The 27,700-nt window shown below is 41.6% G+C and overlaps 1 protein-coding gene across 1 annotated transcript in view; it reads left to right on the top strand.

Moving 5' to 3' along the window:
• Positions 1–27,700, top strand: part of BRSK2 (BR serine/threonine kinase 2) — a 319,563-nt gene that overhangs the window by 263,002 nt on the left and 28,861 nt on the right. Inside the window, exons 10-16 of the mRNA XM_067295501.1 lie at positions 274–438; positions 1,182–1,279; positions 6,239–6,389; positions 10,341–10,406; positions 20,318–20,378; positions 24,172–24,784; positions 26,126–26,174. Of these exons, the coding sequence (XP_067151602.1) occupies positions 274–438; positions 1,182–1,279; positions 6,239–6,389; positions 10,341–10,406; positions 20,318–20,378; positions 24,172–24,784; positions 26,126–26,174 (1,203 nt within the window). The remainder of the gene's footprint in view (positions 1–273; positions 439–1,181; positions 1,280–6,238; positions 6,390–10,340; positions 10,407–20,317; positions 20,379–24,171; positions 24,785–26,125; positions 26,175–27,700) is intronic.

Consider the following 27,700-nt stretch of genomic DNA (forward strand, 5'->3'; position numbering starts at 1 on the left):
TAAGTGAAGTTCCTACTGCCTTTTTGACTTAACGCAGATATTTCTCATTAAAGAACCAAATCCACAGGTGCTGGTCACTCTCAGCCTTCACGGCATTTTCTTCTGAAGCGAATATCTGTCTGGTTGCGAGATCTGGTCTCTCAGTGGGAATTTAACAAGCTATTTCCATCTGTTGCTGCAGGCTGTGTTTCAGAGTAAGGGTTCATTTGTGACTCACGTTTCTCTTCTTTTTTTCCCTGCCCCTTTCTCTCTCTTATGTTCTTTCCTCTGCAGAGGGGGTAAGAATGAGCCAGAACCAGAGCAACCAATCCCTCGAAAGGTGCAGATTCGTTCTCTCCCTTCCCTGGAGGATATTGATCCAGATGTGTTAGATAGCATGCACTCGTTAGGCTGCTTCCGTGACCGAAATAAACTCTTACAGGACTTGTTGTCGGAAGAGTAAGCACTTGCTCAGTCTTAATATCCATTGGGTGTCCGCGGGCTGGAATGCTTAGAAATTTGGGGAAAGGCAGCGATTGCTTTAACATGTCTCTTGCCATGAGGGACCGTTTGCAATTTCTTGCTGTCTGGCTGCTCAGTTGCCAGGGAGGTGTTGGAAGGAAGCGAGAGGTCACTGAGCGTTTCTTGTGCCCGGTGTGAGAAGGCTCACAGCCTGACCTGCAGCGGAAGCATGGTGCTCTCTCTCCTTCACTGCTGGACATGATCACTTCATGAAAAGACAGTCCATGCAGTCTGGGTGGGGAGGTGTCATTGCTGCTGTCTGTGTTGCATCTGTCTCTATTGGCAAATTTTTTATTTATTTCAAGCTTCTACTTGAGAGCTGGTCTGTTTCTGGGGGTGTTACGAGGGACGGGTAGTGGAAAGAGCACTTTGACAGCAGCTCAGGAGACCTATCTAGCTGCCATTTTGGTTTGGACATTCTGTGGACATGTTACTTAGTCCATCCTGTGCCTCTGTTCAAGATGCATAATGTAGGAATTATATTTCCTTTTCTCACTAGCTGCTTGTTGGAGACAGCAAGGCTCTCAAAAGCTCTGTGGGTTATGTATCTAGCTGGCAGGTACATGAACATTTCCAGCTTATTTAGAATAACTGTAACTGTTTCTATGATGAGAAGGGGTATCTGCATGTTGTTGTTTTTTCTCTTCAAATTTAAAGGTGTTTTTTCCATTTTTTTTCAGAGAAAACCAAGAAAAAATGATTTATTTTCTTCTGCTTGACCGGAAGGAGAGGTATCCCAGTCATGAAGATGAGGATCTTCCCCCTAGGAATGAAATAGGTACTGCAGATATGATCTCTATCATCATGAACCTATCTCAATTAGTTCCTCTATGCCTTCTGTTGGGGTTTGGGGGGTTTTGTTTTTGTTTTTTTTCCTGAAAACCCTAAACCCCAAACCCTAGCATCACTGTTACCTTCCCACCGAAACAGTATACAGCATTGGTGAGAATCCTTTTTCAGTTTAACTGAAAGGTTTCATTTTTCCGGGACATGTCTGTCTCACACTGCAGAAACATCCGAGTTGGTTTTGAACCAGAAATCTTAGAAAATGTCATGTGAACCCCCAAGCTGGCTCTGTGCAAGCCAAATTGGGTTTAGAAGCGGGGTAGTCTAGTGACAGAATTCACTAAACTGCATGTAGCACCTTATTCCTGAAGGATTATTCATTAGTGTTTTGTAAGCAGAGTACTACTGGTGGGCAAGGACTACACTATTCCAGACACAAAGGAAAATGCTTCCCTAGGGAGATAAGTATCTAAGAGTCTCCTGCTGTGCACAGTGACTAAAGTTTAACTGATAAAATGTTAGTCACTTCTATCAATGACCTGAAATAGCACTTTTACGTAGTAGTGGTGTGATTTTTAGGTCTTATTATTTAAGCACTTTCAAAGCTAGAAGCAAAGTGCTCTTAATTTCACTGGAAAGCCTGGAATCTCCCAAGCCTATGGTGGAGTGGTATATCAAACTGTAAGTTTGTTATTACTCACTTGGATTATTACATTAGCCAAGTTGCAGGCTCCAGGCCATATAACTTTGCAAGGAAATCTTTTGTTTGGGGGAAGAGTAGGAAGTTCATAGTCAACGCAGTAATTTTTTTAACTTTTACCTAGATGAAGCTGCAGAGAGCGTGTTAGCAGGGATCCTGATGAAGATGGGTTAACGTGCCAACTGCAGGTCCTGGGGTCAAAAGTACCTGCTCAGTGCAGTTTGTTATCCAGCACTTCGCTAATCAGCTTTTGACTCGAACAGATTGTCCTGCAATGCAGGGACACCCCCATCTTGTTTTAGAAATGTTTTGTCTTAAGAAAAGAAGCATGGTGTCTCTAGATTCTTCATATCCAACATGTAAATGAATGTACAGCCATGCCCTAATACATAATATCTCTCTCTTCCACATGACAAAGTATTTTACATGTTGAACTGAAGTATTGGGCTCCACTATTGTATTTTTCCTGTACATGGAGTGAAAATGTTCCCCAACAGGGAAACATTACTCTGAATATAACATTGTGCTGCACTGGCACATTTTAGACTCTTTGAGCATTATTCTTTGAGTGTTTGTAAGTTGTATTTCCTCTTCCACAGGGGGTTTCCACCTCCTCTGTTCCCAGCAGTATCTCTGGGAACACGGGGCAAGGTTTAATTAAGAGCAGTCATGCTTCTGATGAATATCTCATCATTAGCCATTAGCAATGGCCTTGCACGAACAGAGAAGAGCAGAGAAAAGGTAACGGATTTAATAATAGCTGCTTGAAGAAATTCCTCAGAGTTGTGCGTTGCCTGAGCTCTTGCCAAATAAAAAGTACATGTCAATGTACTTTGTTTTTTCTTCTTCCTTTGCATGTTAGATCTCGGAAAGGATGGATGCAAGTTAAAATAAAGGGAAGCTCAGACTTGGCCACTTTAGACTAGCCTTCTCTCTTCTGGTTTTCCCTTTGCATGTTTTGGTTTATATAAAGCTTTCTCAAAGGGCCAGGGGAGGCCCACCCTCACCATCTTTGGAGTCCAGTTCCATTTTCTTTTCCTGAGAACACAGAAGTCAGAAATTTACCAGTAAAATATGTGAATGTCAGCTAATATCTCCTTGAGCAAAAGGCTTCTGCAGGGTGGAGGCTCTTATTAAAGCAGAGAGCAAGAGATTCAGCCAAAATAGCTATATAGGATGTAGGTGCCTCATTGAGACCCAAAAGCTGAACCTTTACTTCCCGCCTTCCAAATGAATGCCTTCATCACTGAGTTATTACCTATATGATACTCTCTTCCTCTGTAAAAATCCTTTGGAACGGCTTAATATTTCTTTTGTGGAATGAAGGGAAAATACATTACAAAAACTACCACAAAGCTAGGTTAGGACTTTAGTTTTCCTTTTTAGTTTTACCAGAGACTCAAGAAGAGAAATGCACACACGGGAGGTTTTCCTGTTTTCACTTCCTATGCTGCTGCTGCAATATCTTCAGCTGCTTTTATATGCCACCAGTTCAGTCTTTATGGCAGAATGACTGTGTATTTAATGATTCCTTGTATATCTTTGGGCTTAAGAGTGATGACAGACTCAGTGCCCTTTGGTTTCTAGGATCACCTCAGACCCCTTTAAAAAATAGGTACAGTACTTGCTACCATCAGCCCTGTATAGTATAGGTTAGTAGCTAATTTTAAAGAGAGCTCAAATAGCCCCATTAGCCGCTCAACCATATTCTCCCTTACATTCATGCAAGCTCCTGGATATGTACTCCATCAAACCTTGGTCAATTGTTGTTTAATTTATAGGTGTGTTTCACCACCTGCTCTTTTGCTTATTCCCTCTCTTAAATAGCTTAAAATACAGATTGGAAATCAATATCTTCCAGCATCTTGAGCAGCAAGGATTGATACAAAAGAATTATTTAGTATTTTAGAAATACCTGATCCTCCTTAATGTTTCTGTTGATTCCCTTATGGTTCCTCTGGCTACTGTCCTTTTCTCAAGTTTTCTGCTTCTGATGGCTATACAAAATGCTATTATTCAAGTCTTTGGCTAATTCCTCCTTAAATTCCTTCTTAACTCACTTTTAATGCCCACCTTATATTTGGTCTAACTGTCACTTTTGTAAAGTATCACTTGGCTAAATTTCCATTTGCTAAAGTCTTCCATTTTGAACCTGTTTGGATCACATTGCCTTTTAAGATATCTATTCATACAGTGTTTTTCTTGCCTTTTTCTTCTTTCTTGTTGAGACTCCTTTACTAACTAAACTCGATGAGGTCTGGGATTACTCATCTCCTTTCTTTTGATGTTAGCTGCTTTCTTCATCTTCCTTCTCCTTCCTTCTTTTTCCTTTCTTTTTAAACTGCACCCTTTCCCATTCCTTTCTAAAGCCTGGTATCCCCCTGGCAAACTTGTATCAACTCCCTGTTGTGGATACTGAACTTAATTACATTCTGGTTAATGTGTGTTACTCAGCTCTAGTCACACTTGTACCAGAAGTTGTTCTGTAGGATGGATCCTCTCTCGTTCTTTGAAGTTGTTTGAAGAAGTAGTAGTCTGAAATGTCAAGAAATTATTTCTCTAAACCTTGTCTCATCTTACTTTTAACCACTTACATGTGTGCAGCCGAAGACAGCCCTTATTACTGCCTTTTTGGATGCACCTCCCTCTGGTTTTCCCTTAGCTTTATGCACTGTATGTATTTTTCCTAATCTGGAGGTAATTACCCCTATTAGTATTTTCTACTACCTTTTTATTACTGGAAATAGTCTGAAATAGAAGGAGATTTGACTGTTTTTTTTATTTCATTTTTAACAGGAGAATTATTGCTAAGAAGAATACTTGGGTTATAGGGTAAGGGGGTCAGTTGTTATCCCTAGCCTATTTGCATTTGGGCCTTCTTTGCTCATGCTCGTTGTTTCAAGGATAGGCCCTGCCTATGCTCTAAAAACCCTGATGTAAGAGAAGAAACAGGCAAGTAGATGCAGGGGAATGGGAGAGGGCTGGTAACAAAAATAACATCAGACTAGGCAGTAGTGATAGAATTGTCAAATGCAATATTTGGGGTTTTACAAAGGAATCCTGGCAGAGGAAAAAGCTTTAGGGGATGGATATTGTGAGCTTGTATCTAACTGCAGAGGTGAAGGATGCCTTTTCTTCAAGGTAGTTGCTCTCCACTAAAATTAAAAATGTGTTTATAAATAGAGGCAAGGAACTAAACAGCCCAACTTAAGAAAATCCTTTCCTTTTTATTGTTCCGCTTTCCTCCTTTTTACTGTTTTGATGCCATCAGAGATGTTAGTAGCAAAACACTCCATAGGTCTGCATTTGGTTCCCTGTTTCACCGTGGAGCTGTTTATGGTTTGGCAAGTCACCTATGAGCACTTTCTGTAATGTGGTTTGGTACCCAATGATTCTGATTTTCAGAGCAATTTAGGTGCTTCTCAGAACCTCAGTAAATGTTTGTCTGCACCTTTAGGAATGAGATGCCTTTAAAAATCTCATTCTTACACCTCAATTTGTTCTCTGCAAAGTGGAAGTAGCACTTCCATACTTCCTAGAGATGTTGCACAATAAAAAATATGAAGCACTTCAGTTCCTATAGCAGTAAAAGTTCTGTGAAGACCTCTGAGATATGTTTCAGGAGCTCTCACTGGAGATTCATCTCAGGTAGACAAGAATACTTAGTTTTTAGTGTTGAAAGAAGAAAAATATAAAGCAGTGGGGAAAACCTGAAATCTATTTCAGAGTCTTTTTTATATATTCTTAAAGATGCAAAAAAGGGGCAAAAGGGGCATGTATTCAAAGAAGAACGTGTACCTGAGTTTAGTGTATACTCAAATCGCTGTGCAACATTTAATCTAGCTATGATGGACATCGCAGGCAAGTTCTAGCAACTTGATTACCTATACAGGATCCCGGGATGGCTTACAGTCTGGCTAACAGCTTGGACTGTAGCCCAGGCTGTCGTCTTATTATTACTGTTATCAGCTGTGTAAAGTAACCTGTGCTAGCCATGCTACAGTCATACCTTTATTTTACAGTGCACATACATTCAGGGCAGTAGGATCTCTCTCTCTCTCCGTAGATGGATTATGTCTTAATGTTTGCAAATTTGGAAGAAGGGTGATACTGCAAATGTTCACCTCCATCACAAAGATACCTGTCTCTGTAGGGGAGGTGTGAGAGTGAGATTGTTGAGAGAGGGTTTAGCCAAGCTGAGTAAGGTAGGTCACAGCTGAATTCTGCTGACAGCATTTTCTTTTCATAAAGATCCCCCCAGGAAGCGTGTGGACTCCCCGATGCTGAACAGGCATGGGAAGCGGCGGCCGGAAAGGAAGTCGATGGAGGTTCTCAGTGTGACAGATGGTGGCTCCCCAGTCCCTGCTCGCAGAGCTATTGAAATGGCACAACATGGACAGAGGTGGGTCTCTCCTTTACCCAGGAGTGGATAGTCCTGCCCGGCTGGCTTTGTTATCCCCGTTTCCCCCCTTTTATGTTACACATGCAAAAGAGCTGTGGAGCTTTCCTATTTGCACCAGCATTCATTAAAACATCAAAGTGCACTTGCCATGTGATCTGGCAGCCAGCAGTACTTACCCACACAGGAGCAGCAGTCCTGCCAGGGGCTTGAGGATTCTGTTTGCTTGCACCCATCACTCAGGAAGCCGCCGTGTCCTCTAGACAAGATTCATCTCACTTCATTTTAATAGTCCAGAATTTAGACATTCAGTCTAAATTAGTTATACAGGCTGCCACTGTAGGCAATGGGGACAGACAAGGGTCTCAGATTCATACTCCCCCTGTTCCAGCAATCTTAGGTGGGATGAATTACCCTCTGGTTGTTCCTCTCTGTCTCTGTAGCCTACAGCAGGAAGCTAGATGACTATCTTGACTGGTGCCTAGCTTTTAGGCACCAGAAGTTAAATGAGAATGAACCCCACCCTCCGTGTCTTCAGAAAAAATTGAATCTGGAGAGCCCTGTCCAGGCGTCTATGGATGTCTCTAATATGTGCTGTCAGAGCCAACATGCATCTGACCCACATAAATCACTGGATATCTGTAAAGTGTTGGATATGTATAATTTTGCCTCTTTTCTGTTGGAGAAAAGTGTCAGTCGTGGTGAAACAGCAGGGGAAAATGGTGTCTTCTCAAGCCAGGTTCTGGCAGAATAAATGAACTGTGTTCCCCATGGAAGTTGCTTCCACAGTCCTTATGACTAGCCTAAGGGGAGCACGTACCTTTAGGTTTGCACTTGCATAAATCAGTCTGTATAAAAGAACACTTCACATATATGTATGCTGATGATGCTTTAGCTTTTGTTTTAGCTTTATGACATGATCTTTCTCTTCAGCTGTTAAGATCTACTCTAAAAAGAGCTTGCTGTGCCCAGAAGCTCCCTTTGCTGAATGACAACTGGAAGAAGAACATGATATAATTTCATGTCAGGAGGCCCCTAGCACTGTTGAAAAATTTTTCTGGGCAACTGTGGCAGTTCTGTCTATAGTGAGGACAAAGTGGTGATTTCCAGGAGTTGCTAGGACTTATTTCAGAGATTTGTGGCTGGTTATCCTTGAGATACAGCACCAGAAAAAGTTCTCAGGGTAGTGTGGATTGGAAACCTGTCTTGTATATGTGTTTTTCTTTGATGTTTAATGAGGTCTAGGTTAAGGCATTATTCAGGTCAGGGTGTATTCTCACTGTTCCTCAGAGGCCCCTGAAGTGATAAGGATGAGCGCACAACATTGGCGAACAGTTGCCCACTCCTTATTCAAGTTGCAATGTTTAATCTGGTACCTGGAAAATGTATGGGCCATGAAGTTCTCTGAGATGAGCCAGCCAGAGGTGAATCATTTCCACCCCAAGCTGCTTGTCAGTTGCAGTACTCTGCAGCTATTTGCAGTGAGTGTCCAGCTGGGTGGAACAAATAGGAAGTGGTGAGATGAACAAGTCGAGGTAATGATTCAGTCTTGTTCAGCCAGCCTAGAACTTATTAGATCGATCCTAAAGTTTTCCGAGAGCTGAAACCTTCCCTTTCAACTCTCAATTTTGACTTTGGATACAAAAGGCTGAAGAAGATGCAAAGCTGTGTCTTGTTATCCAAAGTATTTCTTTTGCTTTTAAATGTCTCGCTCTGTTATGCAGATGAGAAAACATTTGAAGTCAAAAGGTCTGAGGTGAGTTCAGAGATAGAGGAGAGACATACCTAGGCTGCATATCAGTAAGGAAGGGCTTTGGCTTAAAGGAAGAAGAGAAACCTGACAGGTACAGAAGAGGTACAGGGAAATGCATGCCACACAACCTTTACAGGGCAGGACATAAAGGTGTGATTAAGGGCAGAGAAAGGCATTTAAAAACGCCATGATTGATGACAATGAGCTTGGTAGTGCTTGTTTTGGAAGGGTTAAAGGGAAGATGTTGTTTTATTCCATGTCTGAGCTTCCATTATTCATACCATTCCACATCCACAGATGACAGCGGCACATTTTGTGTTGCTGGCAGCACAATCGTTTATAACGTGAACTGGGTTCATTAACAAACACCACTGCATGGGGATTGTCTGGGGACGATGCATTGCTGATGGGGCACCATCTGTCAGAACAGTCAGTAACAAAATGGTAAGTGCCTTCCACCAAGAGTGGGGGACTTTTAATGGCTAGCTGCATATTATTTTGCAGGAAATGACCCACTGAGAGTGGATTTTACAGCACTGGGTCTTAGATCCCAGAGATGGATGCTTTTTTTGTTTTGAGAATGACATTTTTGGTCTGGATAGATGACTGTTCAATGCTTTTATCCCAGGGGGATTCTACAATCCTAGGAAGACAGGGAGTTGGACCATGGAAACAGGCTTCCTAGTTAGACACAAATGATTGTGTAAACATGAGGAGACACAGAGCCATTGCTTCTTTCTTAAGCTAGCAGAGATAGTCATCTAACCAGTGGGCAGAACACACCGGTGTGTCTTGAGAGTTGGTCGTTATTGTGCCCTTTCCCAGTAGTAAACAGATGTTTGCTTACACAAAGGGGATTTATGTCATAACCTCTGGTTTTATGTGTCTGTGTGATGAACTGTGCTTTTGGTAACCGTGTGGGGACCCTACAAGGGTCTGGTCTTGGCTTGTGTAAGGGTTTATCTTTGCACAGAGTTTTGAAATTTGGCAGCCTTCAGCCCTACAGACTGAGAAAGTACTAGGTAGAAAACATAGTCCTTCAGTGCCTTAGTTCTAGATAATGGTGAAGGAGGAGAATTCAGCACAAAGGCTGCTTGCTGAGCTTGCAAATGCCTTGCAATGCTTGTGCTGACCTCTGAAAGTGCTCAGTTGGGTCTTTGAATGTGCATGACAAACTTAGTGTGCACAAACACCAGCCACCCTACAACTGGTGACTGTTTTTGGCTAATTCTTGTTCTCCCTGCTAGTTGTCAACTAACCAGGTTCATAATTACATCCTAATTACTTCTGCTTTTGTGGTATCCACACCTCTCAGACTATCTGGTATTTCACTGAAATGTCAAAAGAGAGGTTCTGAATGCATTTAACACCAGCTAATTTGTGCCTTGTGCCAATACCACACAAAATAGGAAGAATTTCATGAGAGCTCGTAGCCCTCATGGTTATACCTGAATTTTTCAGCAGCTCTGTTGGGGGAGTCCAAAAAGTATTTTAAAATGGGCTCCATTATGTATTCATTTTCTTCTGGTTGTTGAAGTGGGTAGTTTGCATGAAAGATCAGCCAATATTAGGAAGCAGTGTTCTCTGAAACAGTGAAACGTAGGACAGCGAGGACAGAGAGCTGCCCCGTTAACAAGGCACAGGGGGTTTTGCTTCTGAGCTTCAGGTTTCCATTCCCAAGTTTAGAAAGAAGGACATTTCTGTATACACTGAGTATAGGGAAGGGAGTTTGGGAGTAAGTGGTAATGGATCCTACAAATTAGAAAACAAAACCTTTACTCTAGAAGGCTCTGCAGTCTGATTTGAACCCTTTCCCAGTTTGTTCTTAGTGTTAATACCATCTGGAAAAGCCTGAGTAATGAGCACTTTGCAATTTTTACCTTCAGGCGTGTTCTCTATCCCCTGGACAATGTGACAAAGTAAATCCCCTGGGTTTTCAGTTGGATAAAGGGGAACAGGGTTTGCAGTATATATGGGGAAGTCGCAAGCATCTCAGACCTCAGAAGCCAGGGGGAGATAATGAAGTTCAGCACTGTGTAGGCTTGAGCCATAGATAGAAAGTAAAAGAAAGGTGTTTCAGAGCTTTGCTTAAAAAGGGGAGGATGGGTTGGGGGGCTGGGTGTCCAGCATTGCTTCAGGTGACTCTCTTTTATATATGTCCACACTAGTAACTCTGTTTTCTCGCTTTGTTCCTGCCATAGTAAAACAATGTTCAGTAAAAGCCTGGATATCTCTGAAGCCAATCCCAAATTCAACAAAGAAGAAAGGTATAAACACTGACAATATGTTCCTCTCCTCTACCTCACTGCTGAGACCTTAAAGATGCAGTACTTACCTTCTCTGTGTGGGGCCATAGCTGTTCTCTCTTTAGAAAGAGCCAAAAAGGGTGGGATATTTACACCCCCGCACTACATGTATTTTTGTACAGTACCATTCATTTGAGGCTATCCCCAGTGCAGCCTGTGACTGTACGAGTGTTTCCCCCCTGCTAAAATTTCATACTACTGCTACTTCTGGTTCACTTCTGCCATGAGTAAGGATGCCCAGGACAGAAGATGTATTTGTTAGGACTGCTTTGGGAAGGACTGGAATATAAAATACTAGGAAAGCCCAGAGTGCTCCACTCCCACCACTAGAAACAGTAGAACAATTGAGTCAGTGACAGCAGTGGAAGGAAACGTTGGAAATCCTGTGTGACAGAGCAAAACACTAAGTGCCTGTAGGGAAGAGACAAACTCTCTGAGACTCTCCTGACTGCACCAGGGAACACAAGAGAAAAGAATTATTGAAAGATAAAGTTGTTGAAGGGTGTTTCCAATCCAGCAGCTCAAATGACAGATGGAGAATAACCAAAAGAGTAACTCCTAACTGTGGACAGAGGCACAGTGAACGACATGCATACCATCAAATTTAGGGAATTTAAGTGGACTTTTGTGGGTCCATGAAAAAAAAATTAGACTCTTTGGGAGAGCAACTAGAGGACTGTGCCATATGAGTCAAAATGGGGGAAGCAGTAGGTTCCTTAAAGCTCCCTAAGAACTCAGCAACCCCTTTTTCTTTCCATTTCCCCATTTTAATAGAAACATTTCTACTTTAAGATAAACATGGCCTTTAAGCTTTGGGAGACTTCCAGGACCTGAGAGTGACAGCCCCTCTTTTGGCCTTTTGCAGGCTGAGACAATCCTTTGTAGTTGCTGTTTAAAGTCTTAACCTGCCACAATGAAGAACAAATCTAGTGTGTGTGCAGGAGGAGAGAGAGATCCTGGCATGGTGTGTAAGGCACCCTCTTTACGAGGCCAGGCTAGAAGTGAGCATTGCACTCAAACTGTTAGAAACCTCTGAAAGTCTCGCAGCCATGAAGAAGTAGTGATTTGCTGCCAGATTATACAGTCCTTAGTGGCTGAGCTTTCCTGAACCGTTGCCACAGACATGGAAGTTGCATGTTCCTTTCCCTGATTCCCCTGATAGATAAATTCTGTTCTTGAACGCTTGGCACTTCTTGCATTAAAAGTTAGTCTGAGACTTCTCCAAAGATTAGCTCTTCCACAGTAATTAAAAGTCAATTCCAATAAGAGAGGTGCCTTTGCATTTCATCTGTGACATGAGAAGGGTCTTTCACCAGATGTTCCCAGCACCGTTCATTATCCCTCCGTACTTCTTTAGCAGCTGCTTCGGCTGCATTAGGAGCAGAGAAAATGACCCTTCAGTAACCACAGGGGAAATTCCTCAAATACGCATGGACATCCATGTTCCCTCTCAGAGGTGATATTTTTGAGAGCGCAGGAGTAGAAGGCCAAGGGGACTGCACAAGGATCACCCAGGGTCCCCATCACTGAAGGGCCAGGCTCATTTTTGGAGGGTCACACTCCCTGTTGTCTCACCTCCCTCCCACTTTTAAGAGTTAGGATGAAGGACCTCAGAGGTGGGAAAATGAGAGGAACTGGATTTTAGGTCTGCTCACAGCCAGATGAAAGGAAAGGAAGGGCAGTGAAGAGAACCCCAGCAAAATGGGGCCAGCTAATCATGGTGGCCATTAAATTTTTGGCCAGTGTTTAATTATCCAACTTGATGATGTCTTTTTTAAAGGAATACTGCATCTTTAAGGGTCCCTTCCCTCTAGATGCACATGGTTGTCTTAGTAGCTGAGGCCACTGTCCCTTTCTTTTTCTTTTTCTTTCTTTCTTTCTGACTTTCTCTTTCACCCCCTCTTTCAGTGCTTCTCTTCTTCTGTATCTGGGTTGCTGCAGCTCCGTAGTTCACTTGCTTCAGTATTGTAGGGAATGCACATGTCTGCGCTTCTGGGTCTATTGTGTCCTGGGATTGTTCATTTTTTTTAAACCTCACTTCCCTTTTCCTTTTCCCCTATTGTCAATTTGCTTTCCATTCCCTTTGTTAACCTCTCCAATGCCTTCCCTGTTGGGAAAATGACTTGAAAGAAAAATGAATCAACCTTCTTACACCCGTTCTATTTACATTTTAATATTCTGCATGTGTGAATATGGGTGTATTTTGTGCGGAAATATACACATACATTCCAATATACAATGGGTGTCAATTTGCTCTTCTCAGTTACATCACCGGAGATAGATTTGTACTGGTACAATTGACGACAGCATTTGCCCGTATATATATATGGGGAGATATATATATATATATATATGTATTGTATATATATGAATTAGATCTTATCCAAATTTGCACTCCAGACCAAAATATAAATGGAGTGTCACTCAAACACATGAAGAAGAACTTACTATAATGCTTCTTTCCACTTCTCTGTCAATGTGTAGCACAACAGCTTTTTCTTTCTATTCTAACTCTGTTTTAATTTTAACCTTTCTCAAAAGTGCCTTGCGTTGCCCAGCACAGCATTTGGAATGTTCATGTCACCAGAAGCATGGCTAGTTGCATTAAGGAGTAAACTGTGAAATCTGCTGGGCATATATTAAATTTGGCATTTCTGTTGGTGACCGTCTTGTGGAGAATGGATTTTCCTCACTCAGCCAGAGGTAACTCTGGCAGCTTGGGAGCCTGTTGTTGAAACTGGAGAGAAAGAGAGAGAGAGACAGGAAAAAAAATGCTGCATCCTAATTGAAAATAATTTGGCCTAATATCACACCATTTTTTTTTATTCCTAATCTTATCTTTATTAAGGTAAAAAAATAGTGACACTTTCCTGAGTTTGCTTTCCTGTACCCCAAGTAACTTAATAACCCAACTGTTCTTTTCTACTTTGTGTGCTTTGGTTAATAGTGAAAAATTAAGAATACTGAAGTTTTTAATTGTCCCTAGGCATCAAAGTCAACATGCCAGAGACTCACTCTGCTTTTAGAGCTGCTGTTTCAGACTCTTTTCAGCACAGCATTGGTTTATCCTCCATTCACATTTGAAAGATTTTCTTTGCAACCTTTAAGACCCAGAGACTGAATTTATTTTAAATGAAAAATGAGGTCCTGGAGCACAAGATGGCATCCACAGAGATAAGTGCCGGGTTGCTGAGCCGATATGTTCTAGCTGATCTGAATTCCTGACTATAAGACCATCATGACTAATAAGCCAGTATCAAAGCAGATTCACAGCTTGATCTACAATCTTGTACCCTGGGCTCCCAAGCTGGCTCAGAAATGCATGCTTTAATAACCAATATGTTTCACAGTTTATTCGTGGCAAAAAAGTCCTTCTTACCAGGCCAGCTTGGGGGACAGAGGGACACTACACTGAGCAAAATGGGGACAAATAGAACAATTTCCTTGACAACAGTCTGATATAACTGTGCCTCATGTAAGAGGCAGAAAAGAAGTGCAGCATGAAGTATGAACCCCGTTGCTCTGCTGACTACTTTAATTGGGGTTTGGCTGGGAATATTTTTACAGCTTAGCACGTCCCTCTCCACATTCCCCGCTTCCCAAGTTGGATGTGTCTGCAATATTGTGAGCAGGACAAAAGTTATTGTCTAGTAAATGAAACTGTCCCCCTAGTGTTCCTGGTCTCTGAAGAGGTAGGCGCCTGTGGCAATGATTATGACCATTCAGTTCTCCGAACAGTATTTCACTCTGCTTTTCCTACTCTTCTCTCCACCTGCCTCCACATCCCTCTCTCTCTCTCTTTCTCTCCCTCTCCTTCTCTCCCTCTCTCTTCATTTTCCCTTCCCGAGGATGGCGAGTGCTGATCCATTGGGGTAAGCTCTAGTTTTGGATTATTCCTGTTGTGGAACCTGTTATATCTTGCAGAGAAACTTTTAATTTGCACTTTACAAATACAATACAGGCTGATATACTTCAGTGAATGAGGCTTTACAGCAGGGAGAGAGAGAGAGAGAGATGTGGGAAGAAGCATTTTGGGTGCTTTTGTGCGTGTTTGTATGCTTTTGTGTTAGAGTCACACTCCATATATTTACTTTTGGATTCTTTTTGGTTCTCTTGTTTGTCTGTATGTTTCAATGTCTGTGGGCACACAGAACTAATCTCGGACACTGTGCAGATACCAGGACACCTTCTGAGAATGAAGCCCCTTCTCCCTGTAGCATTTTTTGTATCTTTTGATACCCACCAGTTAATTTTGATCCTAATTTATCTTTTTTCCACCTTTTTTTTTTTAAAGATAAAGCTGAATCCCATACGTGTTAGTTAAGAAAATGCAGGGTATTTCTTTTTTTAGTATATGTTTTCTGAAGAGGTGAACAGATGGCCCTAAAGACAGATATATCTTCAGAGCACTTTATTTTCAATAAAGAGGATATAGGTACAACTAGGAATGCAGTCACACTTTGAATTAAGGTTCCATTTGTAAATACTTAACAGAAGGAGACTATATTAATAATAAATTATTTAATAAAAACGTTGTAGTAGATCACTACAGACGATAGTAAAAGTTTATGAAGGGCACTTCCTGAGAAAGCTAATTATCACCGGAAACATTTACTTCTCATGTTTGTAACATGCTTATACCATGTATTGTTTATTAATTCTTTATAAAACATTTATAAATGGAACTTCAGTTTAAACTGGCTAATTAAAGAAGATGGTGCTGCTTTAACATCACCCTCTGGGTGTGCTAAAAGGTAGAAGAGGTGTTACCCACACCTGCGATCCTTTCTCTGTACTCTTTGTAAAGGCTTTATCCTCCAAATGTTTGTTAGCATGGGTAGGTAAACCTGCTGGCTTAAGTGTAAGTCTTCCCTGTGGGAGGTGTTACAGTTAGGATGATTTGCCTGGCTGGGACTGTAAGACAGTGTAGCATCAAAGGTATTTATTCATATTGCCTAGGTCAAGTTTAGGGAACAAGGAAGCCCAGTTTGTATCTTTTGGACACCCAAGAGCAAAAGAGATGAAATGTCTTGTTTTATATGATGCCTGAGTGCTTACCATTGCAAATGAATTCAGGTAGTTTTCCGAGGTCTCAAACTCTGTACTACAGTTTAGAGCTCTTGATTTTTATTTGAGTGAGCAAGCAAAGAGGAGTGTCAAATTCCACCCAGTTTGTGCCTTAAGCAAACAGTAAGTTGGGTTGATATTTTGTCTATGAATTTCAAAACTATCCAAAGCATCAAACCAATTCAAAATGTCTAGCCATGTCACCCAGGGACACAAGTCGGATGCATTACTGCACGCTGCATGCATGCTGCAGGCCCCCATCTTGGAAGCATGGCTCCAGCTTGACCAGCTAAAAGGCTGTATCCAGCATCCCAGTAAAATCTGCTATGAAAGCAAGCTCTACTAGGACTGCAACAAGGTACCAAACTCCCCTTTGACTGTAGGGCAAATTTCTATGAGGTTGTTATTCAAAGAGGAAACAAATGCCAAATCTGATCCAAATGTTTAATGCTAGTGATGATGCCTTTGAAAATGAACCTGAGTGACGGGCTATATAGAGGTGCTCTATACACGTACTATATGTGTACTATGGTTGCCAGGTCAGCTGCTCTTTCCTTCCGTGCTGGGTATCTCTGCCTGCACCTCGGCAGTGTCAGGCTTCAGCCCTTTAGCTCTTACAGCTGGCGAGGAGTTCTGTGTTTCTCTTAGACCAGCTGGAAACCGGATTCCAGCTCCTCAATTTCACCAGTAACAGATCAACTGGTCTAACACAAATTTGGCCTTCCATGGATTCCCCTTTGACAGCAGCTGACTAAAATGAGTGAAAAATGACAAAAATCAAAACAAAGGACCCATTAACTTAAGTGTCCGATACATTGGCTAAACTATAAAATGATCACATACACAGACTATAGCCCACACATGCACATTTCTTTCCAGTGCTTAGTCTCACTGTCCATAGCTTAGATGTCTCATGATCATTTTCAGTCTTTGAGATGGGAGGAATAGCAATGAAGGAATAGCAGTAGCAGTGAATTCAGTGCCTGCCTTATGCTTAGGGGGCCCTCCACAGCTTTCCCTTCCTGGAACTTGGGTCTAGCTCCCTGCGAGACTGATTTTTTTTTATTAATATTCCTCCCTCCAGGCTTGGCAAAACAACTATGTCACTTTGGATGGGACTCAGGAGTCTCTCCTCAGGTCTCTAAATCTGGCAGTTGTATTTGAGAGGATGCTGAGCAACTGCATTAGGTTTTCTGCTTGTTTTTTTTTAATGACTCTTTGATGGCTTCCATTGAGTTTACGCCCAAGCATACTACAATGAAGAAATGAAAACACAGAGGAAAATGAGTCACACACAATATTCATATTTTCCTAGTTTGTTGCATGTAGTTTTAGGTTATTTGAAAAATTATAGATTTAATACTTCCAATGACCTTTAATGCCTGTAGAGACTCTTAGTTCATAGCCACAGATAAAAGATGTTTTCATGCTTTTCTCCTTTTTTCACACATGATAAGGTCACCCAGGGTCTGCCATACTAATGTACTGCCTGTAGGGTCTTGTACTTCATTTTCTAGAGAGAGAGAGAGATACAAAAAATTAAATTCTCTCTGTTCTTTCATCTCAACATTTCAGCATTATGCAACATTTTCATGACTTTCTTTTGGCCCTGTCCAAGTTCTGTCCACCTGACTCTGAGATACAGGAGCAGTGCATCTGTTTAAAAAAAAAAAATCTGAATTTCAGCATTTGTCAACTAAAATGATCTTGATGGGAGGGACAAATCTCTCATTCTTGCTTGATAGCATTTTTGTAGCGCAGTAAAGAACCCGCCACTGTACTGAGTTTCTCTAGCCAGCTTGGGAACTGAATTGCATTTGTAAAGGTAAATTGTGGGGGATTTATTAATTGAAGAAGCTTCAAGGAAGAGCTCCTCAGTGTGGGTATCATATTCCATACCAACATTCCCTTGCAAAGGGAAAAAGTTTCAAAAATGTACAGCGCTCTTTTCATCTCACCACTTAAAATTAACCCAGAATCCTTTAAACTTTTTCCACTGCTCCTATATACAATTTCCAGTGTGGACAAACTAAGATACGCTATAAGGCCTAGTTTACTTTGTACCTATTTTGCATGTAAATCAGCAGCAAAAATAAAGCTTGTTTGATAGCAATCACGTGGATACTGAATGCATTTCCAGGAGGATTTCACACTAACTCTCTGTTCTGTCCCCTGACTCAGGCTCCTAGGCTGGATGAAAACACAGTACACAACAACTGTTTTACAAATATTGCTTCCCATAAGGAACTGGGAGTTGGGAGGTGGGGCCTGCTATGTTTTGCCCTACTGGTGTGTGACCATTTCTGTAAAAAATAGGAGATAATGGGGTTGGGAGGGGAGAATTGAGGACTTTTGGAAACACCTGATTGGAGAGAGGAAGTAGCAGATTGGAACTTTTAATCCAGTATCCTGGAATTCAGGTGAGTGTCAGACAGGACCTTCCCACCATTATTAAGTGATCGTGGGAACAGCTCCTAGAGGGAGTGAAACTCCTGAGTAGGTGTTTAACTCCGTCTCTGGGCACCTAAATACCTCTCATATCTTGTACAAGGTAATTTGTAGGCTCCTCTTGTTACAGTTTGGGAGAAGCTTTTCCTGATGACTCATACAAGGAAGATTTTAACTAAATGGACTTCCCATGTGAATGACACATCTGTGTTGCACTCAACCAGTGCAATTATAGGAGAGACACAAAAATAGCATATAAAAAGTGGAGCAGACAGTGCTCCCCTTTCCATTACTCTGCATAAATCTTGATGAGTGCCCTGGATTTTGATGGTGCAAATCTAGGTTTTAATCTGGGGAAAAAGACTTGTCGAGGCTGGGCTTCTGGGTTTCATCTGCTGTACTATGCAGTGGGGTGCAAGGAAAAACATCGGTGATGGGTTTCTGCACAAGATAAGTGCCCTAGATTTTGATGGTGCAAATTTAGATTTAATCTGGTGAAAAAGAATACCAAGACTGGGCTTCTGGGTTTCACCTACTATACTATGATGGACAAACTGCAATGAGATACAAGGAAAAACATCAGTGAGGAGTTTCTGCATAGGATACAAACAGAGAGAATAGGACCTGCCATTGTGTTCAGTTTTAGCTTACTCTTTCCTTGGAAATATTTTCTCTTCTGCAGTTCACATAATTTTTTAATAATGCTAGTACTCAAATTTATTTAGGAATATATGTCTGGGAGACCGTTATAGAAACTGATTTTATGACTTTATTCTTCTATAACAGATTAAAAAGATCAGTAAGCTGAGACAGTTTATTGTCTAAAGTTGTGTTACATTCTCTTATGTATAGGCTGGCATTAATTATCTGACTTATATGGGTTTAAAATATATATACACACAAACACACAGATAAACATATGTATACTTGTACATACATGCAGTCTATTTTACAAGCATCTACAAGACTGCACTTTTTCATGTTTGATACTTGAAGGCAAGTAATTATTTTCATTGCTCTTAAGTATAGGTGAAACACTGATAGGTTTGCTAAATTGGCATGCTGCCTGGTGGTTGTTGACCAATTAGGTTCTTAGCCAGATCCTCTGCTATAAGATTTTTAAGTCTTCAAGAAAACTTTCCTATTTAAAAAAGATAGAAAGCAACTGCCTCTGGCACTTGCTCATTTAGAGTCACACAGAGAGATTTTTTCTAATGAATAGCCCTCCTCCTGGAAAGTTTTCCTGCTGAAATGTTTGTGCATTTGGCCTGTTTGCCATTTCAGCATATTTAGCATAGCACATTTGTATGTTTTTGTTGTCTACATCTGACATTTTTCATAGACGGCCTTTGCTGGAGAGCATAAGAGCAATACAGTATAGGTAACCTTGTTGGCAAATAGGACAGTTTATTCTGTTAGGTGGTCTTCATCTGAGGGCATCTGGACTGTTATCCTGATGGCAGTAGTGTCATCAGCAAGAGCAGAACTAGTTTTCAGTAGAGGAGACCTGTCTTGTTTAATGTAACAGCAGTTAATCTCATAGGAAAGCATACCAGTAGTTACAAAAGCCTTTCATCCCTGTGGGGTGACACTGACTCCTGATGATCACTTCTCCCAAGGCTGACTATCTAGTTGATCCTGTGAAAGAAGTCCAGTGTAATGAAGAGAAACATTGTTTTTGCATGGATTCATTCTGCATTGAGTAGGAAAGCCCTTGATCCCCAGGAAAGCTTCCTGGAAAGAAGCAGTGATTCTGTGTGAAAACCTTACTGGAGAACAGAGATGTGAAATCCATCAGTGAGAAGTTAGAAAGCCAGTGTGAGCTTTGATTTCAGTGGGAAGTCATCTCATAGGAAATGATTGTGTTTCTGGGTCATGGAGACGACTTTTCTCCTAATATCTAGAAGAGTCCCCTGCTTTGTGCCTTGTGCACACAGTGGTTTTCCATGTTGCTTTGTGGTAGAGCACTTTTCATCTGTGTCCACCAGAACTGTGTAGAAGTGAATTCTCAGCACCAACCCAACTGTCTTACGATAATCCTTTTTGAATTCAGTGGTTCAGGTCGCACACACTGGAAGCAGTAGTTTTCATGTGCCTCATGACCACAAAGGGGTAGCAACTCCCTTAACAAAAAGGAATTATAGTATCCTCCCTGAGTGAACAGCATTTCTCAGAATTTTGTTTTGAGGGTGGGACAATTGGAAAATGTGATGGTAGTGAGAGGAAAGAGTCACGTGCTTTTCCAGTGACAGCCTCCCTCCTCCTCACTTCATGCCTGTGCCTGCAGTGGCTGGTGTTCAGAGTTATTACTTGTCCAAGGTTTCTGAGGACCATCTCTCCTTATTGTGTCCATTCAGGTCTCGGTCAATCAGCGGAGCTTCGTCTGGGCTCTCCACCAGTCCTCTCAGCAGTCCAAGGGTAAGTGGTGCTGCTTCAAGATCTGTTGGTCCAATTCACTCACACATGCTTGATGCTTTTCAACATCTGTTGCTGCAGAGCTGTGGCTCTTAGCTGGGATGTTTTGTTTTTCCTTGGCAGCTTGTAAATTTTCATGGGCAGTGAGGGAAATGTTATTTACAAATCCAAGCAGAGAATTTACCGTACATGTTCCCAGCACTGCTAGTGGAACCTCACTCAGTGCCTGTCTGTCTTCAGTCTAATAACTGCAGTGAACAACATTGCAATGACTAAACACTGCCATATCTAGCTGAGGTTTATATATAGCATGGTTTCAGGAGCTATTTCACAGCTACTTTTAACTGTGCCACAGTAGAGCACCAAACCATGCCGGTTGCAATTAATTTGATTCTATTTGCCACAGAATAGTTTGGACTGGAAAGTGAGAGAAGATAAATCTTAAGAATTTGAGGGCTAACAACTTTAAAGGGAAAGTAAGAACTTGACTAATTAAGATGAAAAAGAACACTCTAAGCTCTATAAGTAAGGTACATCTGCAGGCCTTTATTCAATATTAAGTCAACTGCTGAGGATCCAACCCTTGGTGCTAGGTTATAAATCTATTACAAAGTTATTACAGTTCCTTAGTGCAATGACAGAGGCCTTCCTGTCATTGGTAACTTCTTTAGGGATAAGAGCAAATATTTCTAGTGTCTGGCGAGGTAAACTTTATCACTTCAAGATTTCAGTCCTAACAAAAGTCTGGATTTCATCATCAAGTCTGTAGAGCTATGACAATCTGTTGTACCTAATTATCTGGGCAAGACTGGAGGATTTCCAAGTACTTTTGAGGCCTTCCATGAGAAGGTGCCATTTCACACTGTGTTATATACTCTTAGATATGGGAAGATAACATCAGTATTCGAAGCACTTAAAACTGTAATTTCCCATTAACTTTGTGTGTAGTTCTTATGTATAAAGTTACACTTCAAGGTGTAAGATTATAGTTTACTAAAGCTTCCAACTCCTTTCTTGATAGAACTATTTTCTGAAATAAATTTAATTTCCAGTCTGGGTTCCCATCAGTTGTTACCCTGTTTCGCAACTGGCAGAAATGTGGCTCTAGTGCCCCTCGTGTCTTTAACATGCTAGGAACCAGTGAAGATTTGTTTCCTTTCCTTCCTTGTTTCTGCATTGGGACCTCCTGGATATCAGTGGAAAGAGGTGTGAGAACTGTATGCCACTGCAGAACATACTGAAAAAGAGCATGGAAACAGTTTTGTGCACAAAATAAGCATCCAGTGCTGCAAAACTTAGTCTTGATCTCATTAATTGATCTCTTGGGATCAATTTCTGGCGTCTCAGTAGGACTACGTCAAAGAATAAGGATGACAAGATCTGTTCCACAGTTGCTGTATTTTAACATTTGATTAAATAGTCTTCAAAGTGGTTTAGCATCCAGATGGCATTTTCAGCAGATCATAACCATTTTAAGCAGGTCAAATTTGAGGCTTAAATGGAAAGGGTTGAATAAAAATCATATAATTTTTTTAAAAAAGACCTTACCTATGCTTCTAATAGCACCTTAGATTATTGAAAGAGAACATATTTTTAAAAGCAAATATGTTTCACTATGTGCACTTATTAGCTAGAGTTCTATGAGGAATTGAATTCAACAGCAACAAAGAGTTTTTAAATCTCACAAGATCTTGCTCATGGTGTGGATCCCTATTGCACCAGATGAAAGATAAGCCTAATCTTGTTCTTTGTTACATTATTATAAATGTGGCAATTAAGGGTCCCCCTTCAGATTCACGATGGTTTGACTGGGAGTTGAATTTGCCTGTATTTCTTTCAAATTTGATTCTCAAACCATCATAGACATAAGATATAAAAACCGCAAGGAAACATTTGCAATCAACAGTCTTTAACCTTTATCCATTGGAATCATTTGCAAATGGTTAGTAAACTGATGCTGATAGTGACTTTCATAAATTAGCCACTTTCCTCATCTTTTCACCTTCCTTTGCTATTGCTGATGAAGGTTTACCAAAATGGCAGACTTTTAGAATTCTAATTATAATACAAATGTTTTCATGTAGTGGTTTTCTTTTAATTTTGGTGGCCTGACCCTAAGCTCTTTAAAGTCACTAGGAAACCTTGATGCAAACAATCTCTAGGAATTAAGTTTTAAATATACCTCTGCATTCTATAAATATGGCAGCATTGTGCTAATCCATCAAACCCAGAAAGTAAACTCACTAGTGAGTGTGCTTACCTGAGATTTGAGGCAAGGTTATGTTTACATGGTATGTCTGGACAGGGCTTGATTAGAGCTTTTAGGTGTTCAGAATGTATAATAATAATGATGATTAATAATTTATAGTAGGTAAAAATTTATGAAAATCAGTATCTGAATGTGGAACAAAGCTAAAGAGCTTTAATTTCTTGATTTACAATTCTGCCAGTACTTGTAAGCTAAGTTGTTAGCAGCAATATTTTGTAAGGACACTCTTTTTGTTTTAAATGTGATTTTTGGCTTGCCAATATCCCTTTAAAGGTCTCCTACCCTCCCAAGTCTGTGTATTGCTGTTTGCTGGCTACATATGAATGGTTTCCCAAAATGCCTCTAACTAACGTGTAGATGTTCTTGTCTGGGGAAGAAAAATCATGATCCCTGTTTTGATAGCTCATTGATGGATTATGAACTTTGGTTGTCTTTGTCTTTTTTAAACTGTATCTTACTGCACAATGACTCCCCCACTCTCCATAGAATTGGGCAAATATTGCTATGAGTTTACGGACAGCGAAATTCAGATTATCAAACTGTCCTTCGACAGGATGAGGGATATAGCGAGCGGACCATAAAGTCTGATGGGAAATATCTTCTCCTCCCAGATAAATAAATCTGCCAGGCCTCAGAAGTTTCCTCTATAGCGGTTACAAATGAAACACCAACCTGATTTCATGTTTTCCTCTTGGCGTCATATGTTCTGAAGCCTCCAAGCTAATGCTGAGCAGTTTAACCTTCCAGGCCAGGGGAGGAGCGTGGGTGCTGACAGAGCATCGCTCTCCCTTTCTCCCCCTTTCTACGATGGGTGGCTGGAACCGCGTGTGCATTAGCCAGAGGCAAGGGTAAAGAGGAGGGACCGAGGTTCTGACCGGTGTGTGCAGTAGCCTGTGTGTATCGCCTACCGCTCCGTATGTATCACACACCCGTTCTGAGTTTCACCTCTCTGCTGGGTTTGCACATGGGCACTCTGAGCTGCAAGACGTGATCCCATTCTTGGCACATCTCAGTTTGTCTGTGGCTTGAGTGGTTCTTCTCTCCCCTTCCTCACCTCCCTACAGCATTGTGCTTCTCTCACTGCAGGGCAATCAGAACGATCCCAGAGAGATGGCATTTCTCTCTTCTTTTTTCTTGGTTACTTTCTTTCATTTTAGTTTTTACTTTTCCTTTATTTTACTTTACTTTCTGTTGTTTTCCTTTGCTGACACATGGTTGATTAATATGATGAAGCCTGTTATGACACTGTTGTTCTTGCTGCTGCCGCTGCTGCTGTTGTTGATTATGCTGTGTTCCCAGCTAACTGCATGTCTTTTTTTTGTTTTTTGTTTGTTTGTTCGTTTTTGTTTCTTTGCAAAATCCCTCCCCCCCACTACCCTTTCACTTCCATCTCTGGTGTCTCCTTGTGACATGATGCATCTTTGTGACTCGGATGGATTTTATTCTGACTTTCCGTTCTCTGCTCGCCCGCTCTATGCGTATTTCACTGTTTTTGGTGTGCATGGACACTCTGCGTCTGTCTCGTAGCCTATCAGAAAGTTCTTCATCCCCCCTCAGACCTCCGACCTCCCTTTCTCTCCCCGACCCCAAGTCTCCTTGGACCCTGATGCTTGTAGGAACACCTCCAGGCCTGGACATGTGCTCCAACCAAAGCCAGCACTTCAGCCCAACCCAAAGACGCAGACTTTGCCATCCAAGAGCAAATTGGCTGAAAAACCACTCCAGTCTACTAAATCCAACCCACTCCCTGCCAGCAATACCAGCGCTCCCTCTTCCCAGAACACCCCTGTGCAGAATGCTCAGGGCCGCTCACCTGCTGCCGGCTTTAACCCACAGCTGGCCGTTCCTAAAGTGCAGACCAACCCTATGTCTCCTGTTAGATTACTCCCTTCTAGTACTGACCCAAGCACCAAATCTATCCCCATCATACAGGTCACCCCTCACCCCTCTCCAAGGGGAAGTCCCCTCCCTACCCCCAAGGGGACACCTGTCCATACGCCAAAGGAGAGCCCAGCAGGCACACCCAACCCAACACCACCATCCAGCCCCAGCATTGGAGGAATGCCATGGAGGACACGGCTCAACTCGATCAAGAATAGTTTCCTGGGGTCTCCTCGGTTCCATCGCCGGAAATTGCAAGGTGAGTACACCGTCCAAATTTACAGGGATGTTTTGATTTGGGCAGACATTCAGTAGCAAGTTGATGCCTCTCTGTGGCTCTGCAAATTTCACATACTGAGGACTGAACATTGATGTTGAAAATGAGAGAGTGATAGCATCAGCCAAGCTCAAACCCGAGACCAAAGCATGTGTGGGCAGGTTCTGTAATGCCCTGCACCTGGTTCCCTTCCAGCAGCATGTCTTGAACCCTCTTCACACTCTAGTAATGCACATCTTACTATCCCTGTCATGGCTGTTAAAAGAAAAGTTCCTCTGCAGCTTCTCCACTGATTTTGCCCCCAAACCTAGAGTTCTGCCACTTCCCTTGTAGCTGTACACTGCTGCCTCTCTGCAGTCACAGGCTGAGCTTTCTGCTGAAAAAACATGGCCAGTGGTGGGAATAGACTGAAATTGTCATTCTGGGGTGCAGCTTGTTTGTATGATTGTGGTTAATGCTTTTTTTTTTTTTTTTTTTTAACTTTCTTACTTTGGTAATCGGTGTAAAAAAATCTCCTTAGTATAATCAGGGTTTTCATATGTGCTGGCCTGTTTCTGTTTTCAGAGTCTCTACAGAGTGTTGAGATCGACAAAATTTTCTGCTTCAAGATTCAGGTGGCTTTTTGCATTCAGGCAAAGGGCACTTGAAGTGAGATGCATTATCCTCAGACGCTGTCAGCAGCTATCCCAACACTCTGCAGTTTTACAAGATACAGCAATGTGATCCTGTAGGAAAGGAATATTACAGCCATGGAAAAGCTAGGTTTTGAATTCTGATGGTGAGGGACATTGTCTCTGAGATGGCCAGAGAACTACTGAGAATTGCAGCAATGACTGAGCTGCATCCAGTTGGACTTTGAAGAAACTGAAGCAAATGGCCTAGACTCCTACTTTTACTTTATGCTTAGAAAAGTCCACAAGGATTTTCTATATATTTTCAGTGGCTGCAGACATTCTTTGGAAGATGCCCAATATATAAAGTGCAAGCATTGGATCATGAAATAATAGTAAAGAAATTGCAAGGCAACTAAATTAGCGTGGTGTTTGAGTCTGAACCAGAACCCACTGAATGCAGTGCAAGATTTTCTAGTGACCTAAGGCAGGGTAGGGTGAGTTTTGAAATGCATCACTTGATTAGATACAGTGATCTAGAGGCACATGACCAACGTTCAAATGTCAGGACTAGTCTGCGGAGGCAATGGGCAAATGCAAGAGTGTATAGTGCCAGAATTGTTTCATTGGTATGGAAGCAGAAAGATGAAGGTCTACTGATTCATCAGTTTCTTTTCTCCTTCCCTCTCTTTGGCTGTGCATGCACGTGCAGTACCTACACCAGAGGAGATGTCCAATTTAACCCCGGAATCATCCCCAGAGTAAGTAATTTGCCAATATACTGCTTCTTTTCACTACATATCAATGTCATTTCCTTGTCTGAATGTCATAGGGTGACTCCATTGCTGTTTGAAGTGATCTGACTATAACCAGAATGAGTCAGAGGTATGAAATGGTTACTCTGCTAAGGACTCTGGATAAAATTTACATCTCAATGATTGCAGTGGAGGGTCAGCAGGTGATGAAACAGTCTCCAAGTAACCACCTCATATTCTGAGCTTAACAGTTCTGAGGCATCTTCCTGCTCTCTTCTTTCATTTGGTTCTCAAGCAGATCACACCTGAGGAGCAGCGAGGCGAATCAATGACTAATGCGGGCACTAACCATGCAGTATAAAGTCTTCCTCTTAGTATATGACAGTTTGCGTCCTCGGGATAACATGCAGAAGCTTCTGCTAAGATGATTCAGAGGAATCTTTGGCTGGGATAATAAACACAGTGTTAATTCTGGGCGGCAACACTGGGAGATGCAGAAGCTATTTCATATTCACCAGACTCACTCCTAAAAATCCGTGTACATTTAAACCATTTCACTGCACAAATGTGCGTCACTGCATGGCGGGTTTGGAAGCCCCTGCCAGAGAGCGCTGCTCCAAACACTTCCTAATGTATGCAACAGACGCCAAATTATACCTTTTTATTTTCACAGCTTGTGTTTGTGCACCCAATGCCCATAGACTTTCCTTGCCAACCAAGGCAATTTGGCCTTTTGTCAAGATGCTTGTGTGAAATATTCATGAGTCATAGATGAAAATTTTGGGCCCAAAGATTTCTAATTGGTGATAATGGTATTGCCTTAACAATTTTCCCCAGACATGGCGTGTATCTGGTGTAAGATGGGCAATCTATTTCTAATGCTGCAGAATGGAGGAGGGGTAAAGGCTTTGAGAGAGGGAAAAGGTAAGGAATAGTTACGGATAATAAAAGAAATACAGGGAGAAAAAGGGAACAAATTGTGTTTTCAACACTTTGGAGCACCTACTAATAGAGAGGCATGAGAGAATTTCATAAAATGAACAGATCTTTACTGAAGAAATGTGTGATACTCTCATCTCAAATGTTTTTAAGGTTGTTAAAGCAGAAAAGCATCTGAATGAAATTTCGCTTTTCTCATCTCATCTCTTCGTGCATGTATGTCAGTGGAAGTTCATCTGTGAGTTTATTGCCATCTCCACTTCCCACTCACCCTTTAAAAGCTGGTATAGAGAGGTAGCGCCTGTCATTTGAGGCAGTTTGGATGCAAGTCAAACCCTAAGGCCCTTTTTTCGTTTTATGTATAATTGCCAAATTAATGAGTTCAATTGGGCTGCACCCTGCAGTAAACGTAATAAAGTCATAAAAAATAATGAACTGGATTTTATTTTAATGATAGACGTCTTGTTGCTCAGTGCCCACGTCCACATATCTTGTTTTGGGGGGATTTTCTTTTTTTTTGTAAGAAATAAGATATCCTTATCAAGAGCTCTATTGACCTCGTGGGCTAAGTGATAAAAATACACGTGCTTGCT

This window comes from Apteryx mantelli, chromosome 4 (assembly GCF_036417845.1).
Source record: "Apteryx mantelli isolate bAptMan1 chromosome 4, bAptMan1.hap1, whole genome shotgun sequence".
Classification (NCBI taxonomy): Eukaryota; Metazoa; Chordata; class Aves; order Apterygiformes; family Apterygidae; genus Apteryx; species Apteryx mantelli.